This window comes from Lissotriton helveticus, chromosome 12, assembly GCF_964261635.1.
Source record: "Lissotriton helveticus chromosome 12, aLisHel1.1, whole genome shotgun sequence".
NCBI classification, from domain to species: Eukaryota; Metazoa; Chordata; class Amphibia; order Caudata; family Salamandridae; genus Lissotriton; species Lissotriton helveticus.
In genome coordinates, this window is record NC_136073.1 from 76,825,355 (window position 1) to 76,844,390 (window position 19,036).

The 19,036-nt window shown below is 47.1% G+C and overlaps 1 protein-coding gene across 1 annotated transcript in view; it reads left to right on the forward strand.

Annotated features, from left to right (window-relative positions):
- Window positions 1–19,036, forward strand: part of CYB5D1 (cytochrome b5 domain containing 1) — a 74,357-nt gene that overhangs the window by 35,801 nt on the left and 19,520 nt on the right. The window contains exon 3 of the mRNA XM_078669986.1: window positions 8,722–8,940. Coding sequence (XP_078526112.1) covers window positions 8,722–8,940 — 219 coding nt within the window. The remainder of the gene's footprint in view (window positions 1–8,721; window positions 8,941–19,036) is intronic.

Sequence of the window (19,036 nt, forward strand, 5' to 3'; positions counted from 1 at the left end):
TCAGGCACTGCTTGATTGCCCTGATGGCCTGTCCGTCCCTGGGTAGCAGCAGCAGTCGGTGATAGAGCGTTAAATTGATCCTTGCAAAGGGCTGCGAACAGTCTGCTGTGAGTGAGGTCAGAGGAGTGGTATTCCTTGTCAATTGAACAGCCACATTTCAGTAAATAGGTGAAAATTGACCAATATGGCCTTTTGTAGGCTGTTAACGCATTGTTCATGGGACGAGAAGCTCAACTCATCCACACTTTCTCACTATTAAGGGGGAATTAACATACCATCCTTCCACTAAATGAAGGAATTACCTCTGGTTTTATAATTTTTTTAGTGTGATATGCAGTGCAACATGGTTGTTTATTTTTAAAAGAAAGATGAAGTGTTAGCCGGCCCATTCTGGCATCTGGCGTATCCCATCCCTAAAGCACAGATAGTCTTTATGCCCCTTGGGAGACAGATTGGGCATTTACCCCGAATCTGCCCTCTTCAGGGGGCCAAAAATACACTAGACACCAGTCTTTATCACCCACCTCTATAACACAGGCAGTCTTTTTCCCACCCTCTCTTTTTTGGGGATGAAGATGATGCTCTCCCGGGGAGGGCGGTGGGAGGAGCAGAGGGTCAGAAAGCATACAAGCCCCTAGGGATTCATTAAAAAAAAAACAAGATTAGGGTGGGATCCGCTTGTCCTAACAATGAGGTGCATCATCCAACCCTAGTACCCATATATTTTTTGTGCCATCAACTTGGGGGTTACAGGAAACGCACTAGGCACCAGGGTTTCGATTTTGTGAAACTAAAAAAAAATAGAATGACTGGGGCCAGTACATCCTCATATAGATTCATACCCCCCACTCTCCTAAAGCACACAAAGTCTTTCTGCCCTCTGTCCCTGCGGTAGGGTGGGTAGGAGGATTTACCCCATTTCTGCCCTCACCAAGGGAGCAAGGTGGGGTGTAGAAAGCACACCAAACACTATGTTATGTTATGTTATGTTGATTTGTAGAGTTCCCTAATCACCTGAGGGTTTCCAGCATCCAGGCTCTTGAGCAGCAGTGTAGGCGTATTGTCCCTGCTGAGTTATTCGAAGATCCAGGTCTTAAGTTTCTTGCAGAATCAAGAAGCAAGGAGGAGGCTCTGATGTGCTGTGAGAGTTTGTTCCAAATTTTGGGTGCAATGTAGGAGACTGACATCCTCCTGCTGCACTTTTGGAAAGGCAGGGATGCGAGTGAGAGAAAGGCTTGACAGTAGATGTCTGGCTGGCTGGTGGAAGTGTATTCGGCCATTCAGGTATTCGGGTTCGATGCTGTACAATGCTTTGTATGTGTGCGTGAGGATTTTGAACAGGCTGCGTTTGTGGATGGGGAGCCAGTGGAGCTCTCTGAGGTGGGATGAGATGTGGGTGGGATGAGATGTGGGTACAGTGTGGGAGGTTGAGGATGCGTCTTACAGCTGCTTTCTGGGTGGTCTGAAGTCTGTGTGATCTGCTTGGACATCCCGGTGTAGAGAGTGCTGCCGTAGTCTAGTCTGCTAGTGATGAGTGCTTGCGTGACGGGTCATCTGGTGTTATGTGGCAGCTATTTCAAGACCTTTTGTAGCATGCATAGGATGTGGAAGCAGGCAGTGCTTACTGCATTGACTTGTGCCATTATATTGAGCTTGTTGTCCAGAGTGATCATCAGGTTTCTGGCGTGGATGGTTGGTTGGTGTTGGTCTGAGCTTGGTTGGATACCAGGTGGCATCGCATGGGTAGGTCTTGTTGCCAAAGGGCAGTACATCTGTCTGGTTAGAGTTAAGTTTCAGGTAGTTGGTTCTCTTCTATCCTGCTACCATTGTCGTACAGTTGGTGAAGTTGGTTCTCGTCGTGTAAGTGTTGTGTGTCAGGGAGAGGATGACCTGGGTGTCATTGGCGTAGGAGATGAGGATGCCATGGGATCAGATGATGTTGGCACGTGGTGTCATTTAAATGTTGAAAAGGGTACATGGATACATTTTTTAATATAAAAGAAGGCGGAGTGGCCAGCCCATCCTAGTATCAGGTTGCACCTGCATCTCTGAACTCTCAACAATCTTCATGCCTCCCTCTGGTGGTTAGATTGGGAGATTTACTCCCAATCTTCCCTCTACGGTAGAAAGCACAATAGACATGAGGGGGCTATATTACAGAAAGTAGCCAGGGATCGCAAAGGTTATTTGTGCCCACTCCTTGCACCATCTGGGCACTTTGCCTTTGTGCCTGTGATGTATTATTGACATGAATAATTAAAAAAAAGTGATGGACAGAATTCTTGAATTAATCTCCGCCACCGGTTATTACTCGTTCCGCTTTCCAGTCCATTCTAAGTGGCTGAGATTAATTCAAGAGTTCCATTTATTGTGACACCATAAGTGTGCCTGGTATGCCCTGATTGCAGATATGGGGTAACCCCCCGATTCTGTCTTCCATATGTGGCCAAACGACTATCTAGTGCCACAAGGAGGACCCAATGTCAGATGGGCCAACACTCCACACTGTTACTTTTTGTTTTTTACATCAACGCCCGGTGTCTCCTGGACTTTCTGCCTCCTGCGGCAGGAAGATAGGAGGTGAAGGAACTAAGTGTTGGGATTGGCAAGCCTGGCAACCCATTCTGTTTCTCACGTTTTCCCTGATGTTCTGGTGGACTTTTGGTCTCCTCTCTGCACTGCCCTGGGGTGGGTAGATAGAGAATAAATGCCCCAATCTGCCAACCTAGGGGAGTAGAAAGTCTACCATACCACCGGGGGGGGGTGGTAAGAAAAATAATTTGGTGTGGCACTGGACCATTTTGGCATAGGGCCCACAGTTAAGTGAAGTGAGTGAAGTGAAGGGGTTTTGTAAAGCGCGGCTGCTGCCCGAGGGCGTCCAGGCGCTAGATAAAAGTAGCAGAGCTCTGAAGCGGTTTTGTAAAGCACGGCTGCTGCCCGAGGGCGTCCAGGCGCTAGATAAAAGTAGCAGAGCTCTGAGGGAAGGGGGAGGAGACTAAGGTGGGGAGCTAATTTCTGAAGAGGTATGTTTTTAGCTCTTTACGGAAGGATGACAGGATAGGGTTGGACCTAAGTGAGAGGGGAAGGGAGTTCCATAATTTGGCAGCCTTGAATGACAACCTGTTTGGCTTCCATGGGCAGAATAGGTAGGATTTTTCTCAACATTCTGATGATCCCGAAGCAGGTTGCTGCTGTTTTGGTTGCCTTAGTGTTAAAGGTGAGGGCTTTAGCCAGCCTCCCAGACTTTTAATGTCCTCTTTCGGAGAAGGAGTAGAACCCAAACTGGGAGGCCATAGCTGGTCCAGGGGAGTAAGAGTGGGGGGGCCAAGGAGCATTATCTCGGTCTTATCGCCATTGAGTTTTAATGAGGATGCTGTCATCCATCTCCTGATGTCCTCCATACAAGCCGCTAGGTTGGGCTGGGGGAGCCTGCTGTTCTTCTGTGCCAGGGAGACCACCAGCTGAGTATCGTCCGCATACGAGATGATCTTGATGCCGTATCGTCGGACGATCTCAGCCAGCGGCCTCATGTACACATTGAACAGCGTGGGGCTTAGGGAGGAGCCCTGAGGCACCCCGCAGTTTAGCAGTCTGCTGGTGGAACTGGAGTCGCCATCAAAGACCTGGAAGGTCCTTCCGCTCAAAAAGGAACCCAACCAGTCAAGAGCGTCTCCTGAGACTCACAGATCGGCTAGACGGGACATCAGGGTTTTGTGGCACACCGTATCAAACGCGGCGCTTAGATCAAGGAGGATCACTGCCACTGACCCTCCCTGATCCAAGATCCTCCTGGATTCCTCCGTCACGGCCAGAAGGCCGCGGCATACTAGACTGTATTTCTGCCCCAGGAGAGGCAGAATGGTGGAGGTTTACTCTCTCTGTGCTAGTCTATAGGTCAAACCTAAGCCACAGAAAATCCCATTTCCTCTTACTTATCCTGGATAATGGCTGCAGTATTCAGGCTATGGTTCAACAGGCAACCAGGGGACCCTGCAAACAATGGTCATTTTTTAACTCTAGCAAGCCATGGGAATCCAGAGTGTTTTGGCTATCAATCATTAATCCTAACACATTTCTTACATAGAAAGTCCTGTGAAAGTCAAAGTAAAGCTCAAAAACACAATTCTTCCTAAATTTATGCAACAGACTGGACCGACCATCGCTGCATCAACTTCACCTTCCGGAAACCCACCATGCACCACCGCACCCAACAGATCCCCCACAGCTGCTGGAGCAAAGTCACCGAAGACCAGCTAACCACCACCCTCGCCCGGAGCCCACCCGCTGACCTCACCAACCCTGACTCCGCCGCCCGCATGCTCAGACAATGGATCGACAACTGCACCAACACCCTCGCCCCCGATCAAGAAACCCTCCTACAGACACACCAGCATGAAAGCCAGCTGGTTCACTGAAGACCTCCAGGCCTCCAAGCAAACCTGCAGAAAGCTAGAAAAGAAATGGCACCGTGAACAGACACCGGACAGCTACGCAGCCCACAAGAACACCACCCGCAGACACCATCACCTCACCAGATCCGCCAAAAGGGCCTCCTTCAAAGACCACCTAGACAACAACGCACACAACAGTAAAGAGCTCTTCAACATGGTAAGGAACTCCAACACCAACGGCATCCCACCTTCGCAAGACCTGTGCGACTCACTTGCCACCTTCTTCCATTGCAAGATCACAGACATCCACAACAGCTTCAACGTCACAACCGCCCGACAACCACTGAGGCCTCCGTCCCCACGTCCACCATCCGCACCGACCCCCCTGCTCTCCTGGACCAACATAAATGATGACAACACCATCAAAATCATGAACACCATCCACTCTGGATCTCTGTCAGACCCATGCCCACACCACATCTTCAACAAAGCCAGCACCACCATTGCACCTTAGCTCCGGAAAGCCATCAACATCTCCTTCGAGACAGCCCCATTCCCAGGGGGCTGGAAGCACGCCGAGATCAACGCCTTACTCAAAAAACCCAAGGCTGAACCCCAGGACCTCAAAAACGTCCGGCCCATCTCCCTGCTCCCGTTCCCAGCGAAGGTCATCGAGAAGACCTTCAACAGACAACTGACCTGCTACCTTGAGGAGAACAGCATCCTGGACCCGTCCCAGTCCGGCTTCCGCAGCAAACACAGCACCGAAACTGCCCTCATTGCTGCCACCGATGACATCAGGGCCCTGCTGGACAACTGAGAAACCGCGGCCCTCATCCTCCTGGATCCGTCAGCCGCCTTCGACACTGTCTGCCACCGCACTCTACGCACACGCCTCCACGACGCTGGGATCCAAGACAAGGCTCTGGACTGGACCACCTCCTTCCTCTCCTGCAGAACCCAGAGCGTCCGCCTCCCCCTTTCCGCTCTGAAGCCACCGAGATCATCTGCGGCGTACCCCACGGCTCATCCCTCAGCCTGACATTGTTCAACATCTACTTGGGACCGCTCCCCCACGTCGCCCGACTGCACGACCTCAACATCATCTCCTATGCCGACGACACCCACTTGAACCTCTCCCTCACCAAGGACCCCCTCACCGCCAAAACCAACCTCCACAAAGGAATGAAAGCCGTCGCCGAGTGGATGAAGAACAGCCGACTGAAGCTAAACTCGGACAAGACGGAAGTCCTCATCCTCGGCTCCACCCCCTCGGCCTGGGACGACTCATGGTGGCTGATCGCACTGGGAACAGCACCAACACCCATCGACCACGCATGCAACCTAGGGTTCATCCTCGACTCTACTCTCTCCATGACAAAGCAGGTCAAGGCCGTCTTGTCCTAATGCTTCAATACCCTCCGCATGCTCCGCAAGATCTACAGGTGGATCCCCACCGAAACAAGAAGAACGGTCACCCAGGCCCTCGTCAGCAGCAGGTTGGACTACGGAAATGCCCTCTACGCAGGAGCCTCGGCCAAACTCCTGAAACGACTTCAACGCATCCAAAACGCCTCTGCACGACTGATCCTCGACATCCCTCGCCGCAGCCACATCACACCCCACCTGAGAGACCTGCACTGGCTCCCCGTCAACCAGAGGATCACCTTCAAGCTCCTCACCCACACACACAAGGCACTCCACAACACCGGACCAGCATATCTCAACAGACGACTCAGCTTCTACACCCCCAACCGCCAGCTCCGCTCCACCGACCTCGCCCTCGCCACAGTCCCCCGCATCCGTAGAGCGACCTCTGGCAGCAGATCGTTCTCCCACCTCGCCACAAAGACCTGGAACACCCTCCCCATCCTCCTACGGCAGACCCAGGACCTGCTAACCTTCAGATGACTCCTCAAAACATGGATTTTCGAGCAGTAGCAGCATCCCCCTCCACCCCAGCGCCTTGAGACCCTCACGGGTAAGTAGTGCGCTTTACAAATATTTGATTAATTGATTGATAGAAAACTCTGGGTCTTCCAGCCAAAGGCCAGAGTATTACCACACCGTGTTGCAACACTCACCCCAATTTAAATGCAGCCTCCTATGTGTGGGTGTACCTAACGCACGTCATGGGATTGGACCAAAACTGTAACCACCTAAAGATGCTTTGGCTGGTTCCTGTTGCAGCCAATAGGTCCACCAACACAACTGGGTCCTATTTTTTGGGGGTGAAGTGCGTGAATGCTGGATGGCAAAACCTTAGTGAATTCCTGAATAATTAGAAACTGTTCCTGTGAGAAATGTGAGGAAAAGCTATAATTTTAGCCAGAGTTTGATGTTTGCAGGGCTTTCTAGGTAAGAAAAAGTTGTGGATCCATGTAGGACACAACAACATGGACCCCCCCAGGTGTCTTTACTCAGTGCCGGCGGGCATTGAGGTCAAATACAGCAGCTACCCACATTGCCAGAAACACTGAAATTCCAAGGAAAATTCTTGATGCCTCCATGTTGCATTTTCCTGTCATGGGCAATTGGCTCAGCAACATTAGTGGGGTACTGGTATATCAGGGGAAGTGAAAGAATGCTGGCTCATAGGATCTTTGTAAATCCACACAAATTCCAGAACTTTCCTTCTCACGAGTGTGAGGAAAATGAATCTGTGATTTTAGCCAAATTTTGATATTTTCAGGGCATTCTGGGGAAAAACATGTGGTGGGATTCACTTAAGCCACACCACTCTTGACTCCTCCAGGTGTCTAGTTTTCAGAAATGTCTGGGGTTAGTTGGTTTCCTTAGGCGCTCTCCCACCATGAACCCATATACTGCAGCTAGCCACTTTGCCATAAAGATTAAAATTCAGTGGAATAATCTTGATGAATTATGAGTAACCCCAAATTCAGAGTCATACAAACAACCACTACTCCTAACCTCAGACTCTTTGGCACATTGTAAAAGCCTAGCATTCCTTCATACCGTTTTTTTAATTAATTAGCGTTCCCATTTTTAAATTCAAGCATGGTCATTAGACAATGAAAATAATCACAAGCTGCAACATAGTTGTTGGTTCTAGGTATTGTGTGTTTTCAGACAAACACTAATTATCCCTGCGCCCAAAAGAATTTGATTGATGTAGCTATGTGTAATTTTTAGGTCTTGTTTACCAGACAGCGCAAGGTGTCTCGTTTCGAAATATAAATTGTGGGCTTACCAATAATTTAGAGTGGGCAGCCAAACACTGCTTACTGTTAGCTGGGTTGATCATCACTCTCATTTGCTTGCTTCTTATTTAATGGTTTCCATTCCCAGCTTGTGTTTGTCCCTGTCCTGGAGCATAGCTTCTTTGCCATCCCTTTGTTTACCTGACTTGTATCATTCCATTACCCACTTTTATGGGATTATGTTTTTATTTTTTTGCCAAGAACTACATAAAGCTGTGTGTGTTTTTCCAGTTTTCTATCTTGGGTGCTTCTCCCAAATGAGAAATATCTGCCCCCAAGGCTCCATGTATCTCTCTCCCTTGTGCTGCAAGCTCTCTCTCTCTTGTGCCCTACCAAACTCTCCACCCTCCAACTATCCATGTTGCTTTCTCCCCCATGTGTTTCTCCCTGTGCTCCCCGTGTTGCTCTCCCTCACGTGTTGTTTTCCCCTGCCCTACTCATTCACCATTACTCACCCCCACTCCACCTAAGTTCCTTTTTGAAAATATTTTTGGGAGGTACATGTAGCAAATTACTCAAATTTTTAATTTTTTTATTTACTGATCCATCCTAGATCTGTACATAACATTGTTTGATGTAAATCTGTTCAGTTGTATTTGAGGTATTAGAATTTTAAAAAGTTGCAGAGAAGGCTTTAGAATGTTAACACTTTTGTATATCTCTGCCATTTGGGTCTCACAAATAATTTGAGAATCTGGCTATTGAAAATAAAAATGTCACTGAATGGAGGAGCATTTTCTTCATATTCCCTTTCGGATCCACAGTACCAGAATTGGTACGGCAGACCAGAGACATCTGATTGGCTGCTCAAAGCGAAGCATTTCGCCACGGCCATGGATAATAGGTGGTGTGGAATACCCTGTGGGACGCAGGCATACTGCGGCATGAAAGGGATAATCTATTAGCATAGCAAGGACCAAACAGCTGAACTTTGTCGGTTCATTTTTGAGTTTTGGTCATGATACAACATTTAACTATCTGCAACTGTAAATGTTTGACTCCTATGGCAATGTCATTTGGATTTCCACAGTCCCACTTCAACAGCTGAGGCTTGCTTGTTGTCAATACTGTCTGAAAACGTTTTGCTAACATATCTCCTTGTATTACAGATCAAGACTCATATTGACCCCATGACTTGTATCTTGAAGTACTACACACCTCAAGGCCGTTTCATCCACATCCCCCCTCCCCTGCCCCGCACAGACTGGGACAACGGCTTCGGCAGGCCTTGGTGGAAGGACAGCTCATACGAGGTGGGAATCTTGTCCACCAAGACTAGGTTCATCCGGGTCATCAATACACTCACGTCACAGGAGCAAGTGTTGGAGGTAGGTTCTGAGGTGCAGCAATAGTTTTGTGAAGGAGCAAGTGTTTATGAAAGAAAGTTGATCCTATATCACATTCAAGACTGAAAACAGTGTACTTGAAAATGGTACGTGGATCAAGTGGACCTCAAGTCAGGAATACATATGTTGATGGACCTCCACAGATTACATCACATCCTAGATGAAATAAAGAACAGGCCATAGGACCAGGCAGTTTCTCACTTGCTGTAGAGAAAGAATTCAACTAAATTAGTTGGGAGTGACCATTTGCACCTAGCCTTCAGTTCAGGAACCACATGGTGTGCTGGATTAACCTGCTTTACACCAAACAAATGGCTACTGTCAGAAAAGACAGTTAACAGACCTAGCAATGACAGAAGGCACCCAAGACCGAGAGATCTTGGAGTAACAGATCATGCCCCTGCATGACTGGTTGGAGACCCAAACTGAAATAAATGTAATCTCAAAGCTCCTCTAAGTTCCAGATGTTAAGTAGCTGGGCTAGGTGCCCCTATGTTCTGAGTAGATTACATATGTGCCACATGTAGATCTATGGTATAGCATTTGGAGGGTGCATTCCCTTTTACTCACCAGATGTTTTGTATGTGACATAAGGGTAAAGCTGCAATACTACAAAGTTATATTTGTAATTACTTTCAATCATCTCACATTACATTAGGGCCTTATTCTCTAAGTCCCCGAATCAGCTGTTGATGAAGCTGTTCCGGGGTGACAGCTGAATGGAGAGTTGCTCTACAAACATCTGTATAATGAAGGCAGCCTAATGGTATCAGATTCTGTATTATTTGGTACCGAACTTTAATTTGTGGGATGGTATGGTGACCGGAAAAACAACCTGTGCAAGTTCCTATGATTAGGAGGAATGTCACGCATTCTCAGAAGAGGCTAGAGCAAACTCACCCCCTGTCTCGGTTAAGAGTCTACTTCATATGAAAATGTACTCTAGCCTTCTCTTCTTGCCAGACACAGCTGTTTGCCACCCAAAGCATTTGTGATGATAGCTAGAGGGATGAATAAACAGGTGGTTATAGAGAGGATGCCTCTGCCTCAGGGTCATATGAGTTGAACAGATTGCTGCCATTCACAGACAGCTCCACCAAATCAGGATTTTCAGAGAGTCAGGGCCCAATATGTGCAATGAGTGATGAGATCGCTCTGGGTGCAGACTCTGGAACTTGCTGAAGATGATGTGATACTGCACGCATTACTGTCCCTTAGGCGATAAACCTATCGCCGCATTATGCAAATGCATGGCACAAACTAAAATCAGCCACTTTTAGAATACTGATCCAAATGATTTGCTGGAAGACCAAAAGTGTGTATGAGCATGCCTAGAGGTCAAGCAAGTATCCCACGATGTGAGAGTTGAATTGGTACAACATAAACATTTGCATACAAGTTTTTTGTTTTTGTGCTTTATTTTAAAGTTTAGATAACCATAGAGAAAATAATGACTTGCGATTCATAGGCATGGCACAGATCAAACATGATCATACATTACTCTACTCCCGGTGAGGGAGAGAGTGGGGGTCCTAGGGAGAATATTTAACGACCCAACCAGTTTCAATCCCCAATCCTACTGATAAACAACACAAGAAAACTGGTGGTCTGATGAAAAAAGGAAAAATAAACAATCACACAGAACAGAAATCAGCACAAGATCTACATCAAATCAATCCTCAGTCTGACTGTTAATAGTAGTAAGAGGATGATGACGCGAATACGACTACATGTCAGGAGAAACCCTGAGGAGGGCAGAAAAGTAAGGATTTCCATCAACTGCCCTCGGTGGCCAGTGTCATCATCTGGAAAACCAAAAGCGTCCCATGTCACCTCAGCTCCTCTGGCAATGAGCCAAACCTTGGTCGATTAGGCGTGTTGTGACAGGGGAAGAAAATGCAGTGCAAAGAAAGTGTAAGTGTCAGTGAATTAAAAAAGATACAGCAGTGGTCCAAGATGCCTTTATTGATGACCACTGGTGAACTTATTAAAAATACAGTGTCAGTTTTGAATTAATCTACCGAAAATGGTCTACTAGTTTCAGCCGCAGTGGGTTACAGAACCCCGGCTTTCTTCAGGACCCAGTTAGTATAGCTACTGCATAGAGTGTAATATTGAAAAACAGTGATAACAGAAAACTAATAGGTATCACAATGTTACTACATGTGACCAATCACAATACCTCAGTGCAGGATGGATGATTGTTCATACCTGTGAAAATAAAAACAAGCATCAAGCACCAAACTCCACAATACCATGCTTTCTCACTTGTGACCTACTAAACTGTTCTGTGTTACCAAGAAAAAAGTGCAGGAATAATCCACTCACCTATCCTGTGTGAGGTAACAAGCCTCGCCTCACCTGGCTCTGACTCAGGTTAAGAAGGAGGCACCGCCCTACAGAATGGAAGTAACAAATACAGGACATCCTGATGAGCCAAACATGCAGTCAGCTATGTGTATGAACTGCCTATTATTGTAGGGCTAGTTTTCTAAAAATGAAAATAAAGATAAAATTTCATCTGTCCTCAAAATTAAAACAATAATATAAATTATACATATAACATTTCACCCATGGGCAAGCATGAAGTACCGAAGATAGCTGATGTATATAACTCAGCATTCCGATAAATTCGAGCAGGCATAGCATCATCAAGGGACCCGATGAGCTTGCCTCTACCAAGAGCTGGTATTCAAAAAAGTATACTCTGTTATATAGGTGTAAGGAGATTAGGGGGGGGTCGACAACAAAGGGAGTAATGTTCCCTCCCAGCGTGCTGCGTGAATCATAAAATCATTACTCACTCAGCCAGCGCGCCGAGACTCTCTAATGGATAAAGCGAGGAAAGGAAGCATTACAATTTTGTGAAATAAAAACCGATCATATTGCTCATCATAGCGCTTACCTAACCGTCGATACCCCAGGTTGTGTCCTGAGGCAGGGGGAGGTAGCGTTACTCTCAGGGCCGCCGCCATTAGTGCTTGCCGAGGAGGATCATGTGGCCCATGACGTCGCTAGGGCTGAGCCAATGAGAAGCTAGAACTACAAGAAGACGTCATCGGACTGCAAATTGTAGTCCGGAATGTAATGCTGTGTGTCTACTCCGGTATACATACAGAGTATGCGCGGAAGAACCCCTAAGACCCTCGAGTGTCAGAAAGGTCCGGGCCTGAAGAGGAAACAACATTTTTAGGCAAACAATGTTTTGAAGCCAAACGAAGCATCCACGGAGTTTTTGCCTAGTTGTTAAAGGGCATTTCCAATGATAATGGGTAATGATAATGTTACTTTCAGTATTTGAAAGGGTTTGGACATGCAGTAAGGGGCTACCTTAACCATCTATTATTATGTCTACCCCAATTGTCAGAGTCATGTAAGGATGAAAAATGAAATAAAATTAGACTAATACACATACATATTCCTCACATATATATTACTGTTGATATGATGTTTGCAAAGAATATAACCTACGGCAAAGTGCTCTTCCGGATCACATCTACGTAGTAGATACTCATAGCTAAGTCCAAGGAATACCATCGTTGAGACCTTGTGTATCACTTTTGAGCCTGAACACCCACCTCTGTTCCTTCAAGAACAAATATTTAGTCCTGTCACTCACATGGAGGGGTATGGTTGGTTTCTCCAGGACTGTCCAGAAAAAATCTTCAGGTTTGTGTTTACGCTCTAAAAAGTGTCTCGTGAGTTTAGTATTGGATTTACCACACCGAAAAGTACTTTTATGTTCCAGCATACGTTGTCGTACCTTTCTTGTGGTCATGCCCACATACCGCTCTTTACAAGGACATTCAATTAAATAGATTAGATGGTCGCTATTGCAGTTGGAGAAATGTGTCTGAATCCAAGGTCTTTGGGTGCCAATGTCTATGATCTTAGTCTGTTTGGTCTGAGGGCATATAGAGCAATTTCCACAAGGGAAATGCCCTTTAACCGGAGGTAAGTCCCATAAGGTGTTGTTCATGCTGGGTTTCGTCATTGGTCTCGTATGTACCAGGGCATCTCGTAAATTGCACCCTCTCTTAAATGCAAATAGGGGCATGGGGATACGTTCATTCCGAGTGTTCAAAAAAACTGCCAGTTCTTCCGGATGCATTTCTGTAAGGCATTGCTCAGAGTACTGAAGGTGTTGACAAAAGTCATGCGTTCCAAAGGGGGTTTCGCAACTTTAGGTTCCAACAGAGCTTCTCTGTGATTGTTGGAAGCTCTCTTGCAGGCCGTTTTTACCAAGTGTCTGGGAAACATATCCTGCAGCTGTTTGGAAAGATTCTTAGCATGATGTTTGTACGATTCTGATGTAGAGCAATTGCGCTTCAAGCGTAAAAATTGGCCAAAGGGGAGATTCTCCCTTAGGGATTTAGGATGCTGGCTATCAAATCTCAATAGAGAATTGCATGCCATCGGTTTCCGATACAGTTCGCTTGATAGACCAGTAGGAGTGACATATATGGAGAGGTCCAGAAATGAAATCTTCTGTCTGCTCATTTCCAAAGTGAACCTTAAATACCGGTTTTGGGTATTGAGCCAAGTATGGAAAGCTCGGACTGACTCTTCGTCCCCCCCGCCAGACCACCAAGATGTCGTCAATGTATCTCTTCCAGAGTCTAATCGACTCATGGAAGGGATTGGTGGCGATCAGGACATGCGTTTCTTCGAACCTGTGCACATAGAGGTTCGCCAAGCTCGGTGCATAGACAATGCCCATACTTGTCCCCGACACTTGTAAGTAGTAGGTCTCCTCAAATTGAAAAAAAAATTCTTTCATGGCAAGGTAAGCCAGGGTCATGATGAAATTGACCGTAGTTATTGAATTAAGTTCAGTATGGCTTAGGATGTCAGAGATAGTTTCAAGGGTCTCGTCCTGTGGTATCGAAGTGTATAATGACACAACATCTAGGGATACTAAGATGTCGAGGTCAGGATTGAAGTCCACTGCAGGCAAAAGTCTGAGTACGTCCTTTGTATCCTGTAGGTAGGTTGGCATCTTTTGTACAATTGGACGTAAAAAGAAGTCTACAAATGTAGAGAGAGGTTCCAAACAGGAGCCGATGCCTGATATAATAGGTCTCCCTGGTGGGGGCCTCTGGACTTTATGAATTTTCGGGAGGATGTAAAAATAGGGCATGACAGGGTGGATTATCTGTAGATATGTTGATTCTTGGTTAGTGATCCAACCCTCTGTCAATGCCTCTTCCACTGCTTCCTTGATGGCAATACATACTCGAGGAGTAGGATCTTCTTTCAAAGGGCGATAGCAGTTCCTGTCGCTTAGCTGGCGAATGCATTCAGATCGATAGTCATCTGAGTCCATAAGGACCGTAGCTCCCCCCTTGTCGGCCGGTTTGATCGTAATGGACCGATCATTTGTCAATGCTGCAAGTGCTTGTAACTCTTTTTTGGGGATGTTACAGTATGTGTCTCCCTTGTTGTTCGCACATAGAAGACTGACATCCTCGAGGACAGCTCGAGTTGGCGGTTGGCGGTTTCCCTCCACCGCATTTTAGGGGGAGGCCAAGGAAGGTTTCGTGGGCGACGACGGAACCCACAGAACCAGCAAGTACCGATGCAAACACACTGACACCAGATGAGATGTCAGTCCTGAACAGAGGCTTAGGCTTTGTTACTACGAGTAAGGGGGATGATTTCACAGTCCATCGTGAGCTATCCCAATTCTTCAGGAAGGTGCGGTTGCACCATTTCTTTAAAGACAAGACACCGTCAGATACCCAAATTGAAAACACTAATACGGGCCTTAAGAATCAGTCCAGTTTCAATCCTCCATCACACTTAATACCACCCCAGGTCCTTGCATTTGAGAGAGCTGTCCTCGAGGATGTCAGTCTTCTATGTGCGAACAACAAGGGAGACACATACTGTAACATCCCCAAAAAAGAGTTACAAGCACTTGCAGCATTGACAAATGATCGGTCCATTACGATCAAACCGGCCGACAAGGGGGGAGCTACGGTCCTTATGGACTCAGATGACTATCGATCTGAATGCATTCGCCAGCTAAGCGACAGGAACTGCTATCGCCCTTTGAAAGAAGATCCTACTCCTCGAGTATGTATTGCCATCAAGGAAGCAGTGGAAGAGGCATTGACAGAGGGTTGGATCACTAACCAAGAATCAACATATCTACAGATAATCCACCCTGTCATGCCCTATTTTTACATCCTCCCGAAAATTCATAAAGTCCAGAGGCCCCCACCAGGGAGACCTATTATATCAGGCATCGGCTCCTGTTTGGAACCTCTCTCTACATTTGTAGACTTCTTTTTACGTCCAATTGTACAAAAGATGCCAACCTACCTACAGGATACAAAGGACGTACTCAGACTTTTGCCTGCAGTGGACTTCAATCCTGACCTCGACATCTTAGTATCCCTAGATGTTGTGTCATTATACACTTCGATACCACAGGACGAGACCCTTGAAACTATCTCTGACATCCTAAGCCATACTGAACTTAATTCAATAACTCCGGTCAATTTCATCATGACCCTGGCTTACCTTGCCATGAAAGAAAAAAATGTTCAATTTGAGGAGACCTACTACTTACAAGTGTCGGGGACAAGTCTGGGCAGTGTCTATGCACCGAGCTTGGCGAACCTCTATGTGCACAGGTTCGAAGAAACGCATGTCCTGATCGCCACCAATCCCTTCCATGAGTCGATTAGACTCTGGAAGAGATACATTGACGACATCTTGGTGGTCTGGCGGGGGGACGAAGAGTCAGTCCGAGCTTTCCATACTTGGCTCAATACCCAAAACCGGTATTTAAGGTTCACTTTGGAAATGAGCAGACAGAAGATTTCGTTTCTGGACCTCTCCATATATATCACTCCTACTGGTCTATCAAGTGAACTGTATCGGAAACCGATGGCATGCAATTCTCTATTGAGATTTGATAGCCAGCATCCTAAATCCCTAAGGGAGAATCTCCCCTTTGGCCAATTGTTACGCTTGAAGCGCAGTTGCTCTACATCAGAATCGTACAAACATCATGCTAAGAATCTTTCCAAACAGCTGCAGGATAAGATGTATCCCAGACACTTGGTAAAAACGGCCTGCAAGAGAGCTTCCAACAATCACAGAGAAGCTCTGTTGGAACCTAAAGTTGCGAAACCCCCTTTGGAACGCATGACTTTTGTCAACACCTTCAGTACTCTGAGCAATGCCTTACAGAAATGCATCCGGAAGAACTGGCGTTTTTTGAACACCCGGAATGAACGTATCCCCATGCCCCTATTTGCATTTAAGAGAGGGTGCAATTTACGAGATGCCCTGGTACATACGAGACCAATGACGAAACCCAGCATGAACAACACCTTATGGGACTTACCTCCGGTTAAAGGGCATTTCCCTTGTGGAAATTGCTCTATATGCCCTCAGACCAAACAGACTAAGATCATAGACATTGGCACCCAAAGACCTTGGATTCAGACACATTTCTCCAACTGCAATAGCGACCATCTAATCTATTTAATTGAATGTCCTTGTAAAGAGCGGTATGTGGGCATGACCACAAGAAAGGTACGACAACGTATGCTGGAACATAAAAGTACTTTTCGGTGTGGTAAATCCAATACTAAACTCACGAGACACTTTTTAGAGCGTAAACACAAACCTGAAGATTTTTCTGGACAGTCCTGGAGAAACCAACCATACCCCTCCATGTGAGTGACAGGACTAAATATCTGTTCCTGAAGGAACAGAGGTGGGTGTTCAGGCTCAAAAGTGATACACAAGGTCTCAAAGATGATATTCCTTGGACTTTGCTATGAGTATCTACTACGTAGATGTGATCCAAAAGAGCACTTTGCCGTAGGTTATATTCTTTGCAAACATCATATCAACAGTAATATATATGTGAGGAATATGTATGTGTATTATTCTAATTTTATTTCATTTTTCATCCTTACATGACTCTGACAATTGGGGTAGACATAATAATATATGGTTAAGGTAGCCCCTTACTGCATGTCCAAACCCTTTCAAATACGGAAAGCAACATTATCATTACTCATTATCATTGGAAATGCCCTGCTCACCAGCCTAAACTTCCTTCCTCAGCTCAGTACGGCCACCCACATCAAAGGTCATCAACTTGACCAAATTTGGTCCTTTAATATCCCCATGGATCTTCCAATTATTTCTCCGTGCTCTTGGTCAGACCACTCCCTCATTTCCTTTACGGCCGACCTCGGACGGCCGCCCAAACCCCCTTTGCCCAAAAACATCTGGGCTAGAAAGTGGGATAGGGCGGTCCTCCCCGCGGTCTGCTCTTCCCTTGCGGCAACCAGTCCGGAGCTTAACGACCTTTCTCTCCCCACTCAGCTCTCTGCCATTAACAACTGGCTGTTAAAGGCGTGCAATTCCACCGTCCCCCTTAAGAGAGTGACCATCAAACGTGCCCATGCGGCCAACCGATGGTTTACCCCTGCCTTAAAGGACAAAAAGCTTGCCACCCGCAGAGCCGAACGCGCCTGGCGTCGTACCTACTGTCCCCTTCTTAAAACCAACTTTTGTCTGTCCTTGAAAGAGTACAAACATGCTATACTAAAAGCTAAAATGGAGTACTTCTCAGGCAGAATCCTGACTGCAGATAACCAGCCAAAAGAGATCTTTGCCACTGTTCATGAGCTGGCTGATTCCGACAGGGCGACCCCTAAAATCCCCCCGTCTCAAACCCTTTGCAATTCCCTCAATTCTTATTTCTTCGAGAAGATTGCTCTTATCAAGGCCAATATTCCCCCCTCACCTTTGACACCTCCCCCTGCCTCTCCAACTCTCCCGATTCCCGTATTCACTCAGTTTCCCCTCCTTACCCGAGATTCCCTGCTCCCCCTCCTGGCCCGGATCAAATCGGGCTCCCCCCAGGACATTGGTCCTGCATTCGCTCTAAAAGAGCTCTTCTCCTACTGCCATTCTCCTCCTCTCACCCTTATTAACCACTCCCTCAGCATCGGCACTGTCCCCTCTGCTCATAAGTCGGCAGTTATCATCCCTATTTTGAAAAAGGCAGGGGCGGACCCTTCCCTGCCTTCCAACTACCGCCCTATCTCCCTTCTCCCTTTTCTTGCGAAGGTCTCAGAGGCTCATGTCACCAGGTCTCTCAGCTCCTTTGTAGAATCCTCGGGCTGTCTCTCTGCCCGACAGGCGGGCTTCCGTCCGCTGCATTCGACCGAGAAGGTAGTGGTGTCGGTGATGGATCAATTGAGGGAGGGGATTGACACTGGCCGACCACAGGCCCTAGTCCTGTTAGATCTGTCCGCCGCGTTTGACACGGTGGACCATGACATCTTGTTAACCCGTGTCCAAGCGGCGGGCATTGGGGGCACGGCCTTTGCTTGGCTCCGCTCCTTTCTGTCCGACAGGGAGCAGGCCGTTCATCTTGCCAATTTCATGGCCCCTCCTAGGAGGGTGACCTGTGGAGTCCCACAAGGCTCCTCCCTTTCCCCTTTATTATTTAACTTATACATCTCACCCCTCATTTTTTCTTTACAGCAGATGGAGGTCTCGGTGTTTAATTACGCCGACGACCTCCAACTTATCTTTAACCTTTCATCTTCCCCTTCCTCGTCTTCCAACTTCCAGAAGGTTATGCTCTTCATCCAAGGGTGGATGAACTGCAACCACCTCAAATTAAACCCGGACAAGACCGAACTGGTCCTGACGGGGGGTGGTTGCAGTCCCTGGTCCCCTTCCTTCTGGCCTTCCTCACTTGGTCCTCCCCCCCTTCCAGCTCCCAAAGTCAAAACTTTGGGTATTTTCATTAATCCACTGCTCACCCTCCATACTCAGACCAGTGCTGTTGTGTCTGCTTGTTTTTTTTCCCTCCGGATTATCCGGAGGGTCTCACGTTTTTTTTCTGCTGCCGCACTAAAAATCATTCTCATGGCCATGGTGCTGTCGCGCCTTGACTATGGGAATGTTATCTTCAACGGTGCACCGGCATACCTTATCCGCCGACTCCAACTTATTCAAAATCAGGCGGCTCACCTGATCTTCGGGCTCCCTAGGTTTAATCGCTCGACCCCCTTGCTGCAGTCCCTCCACT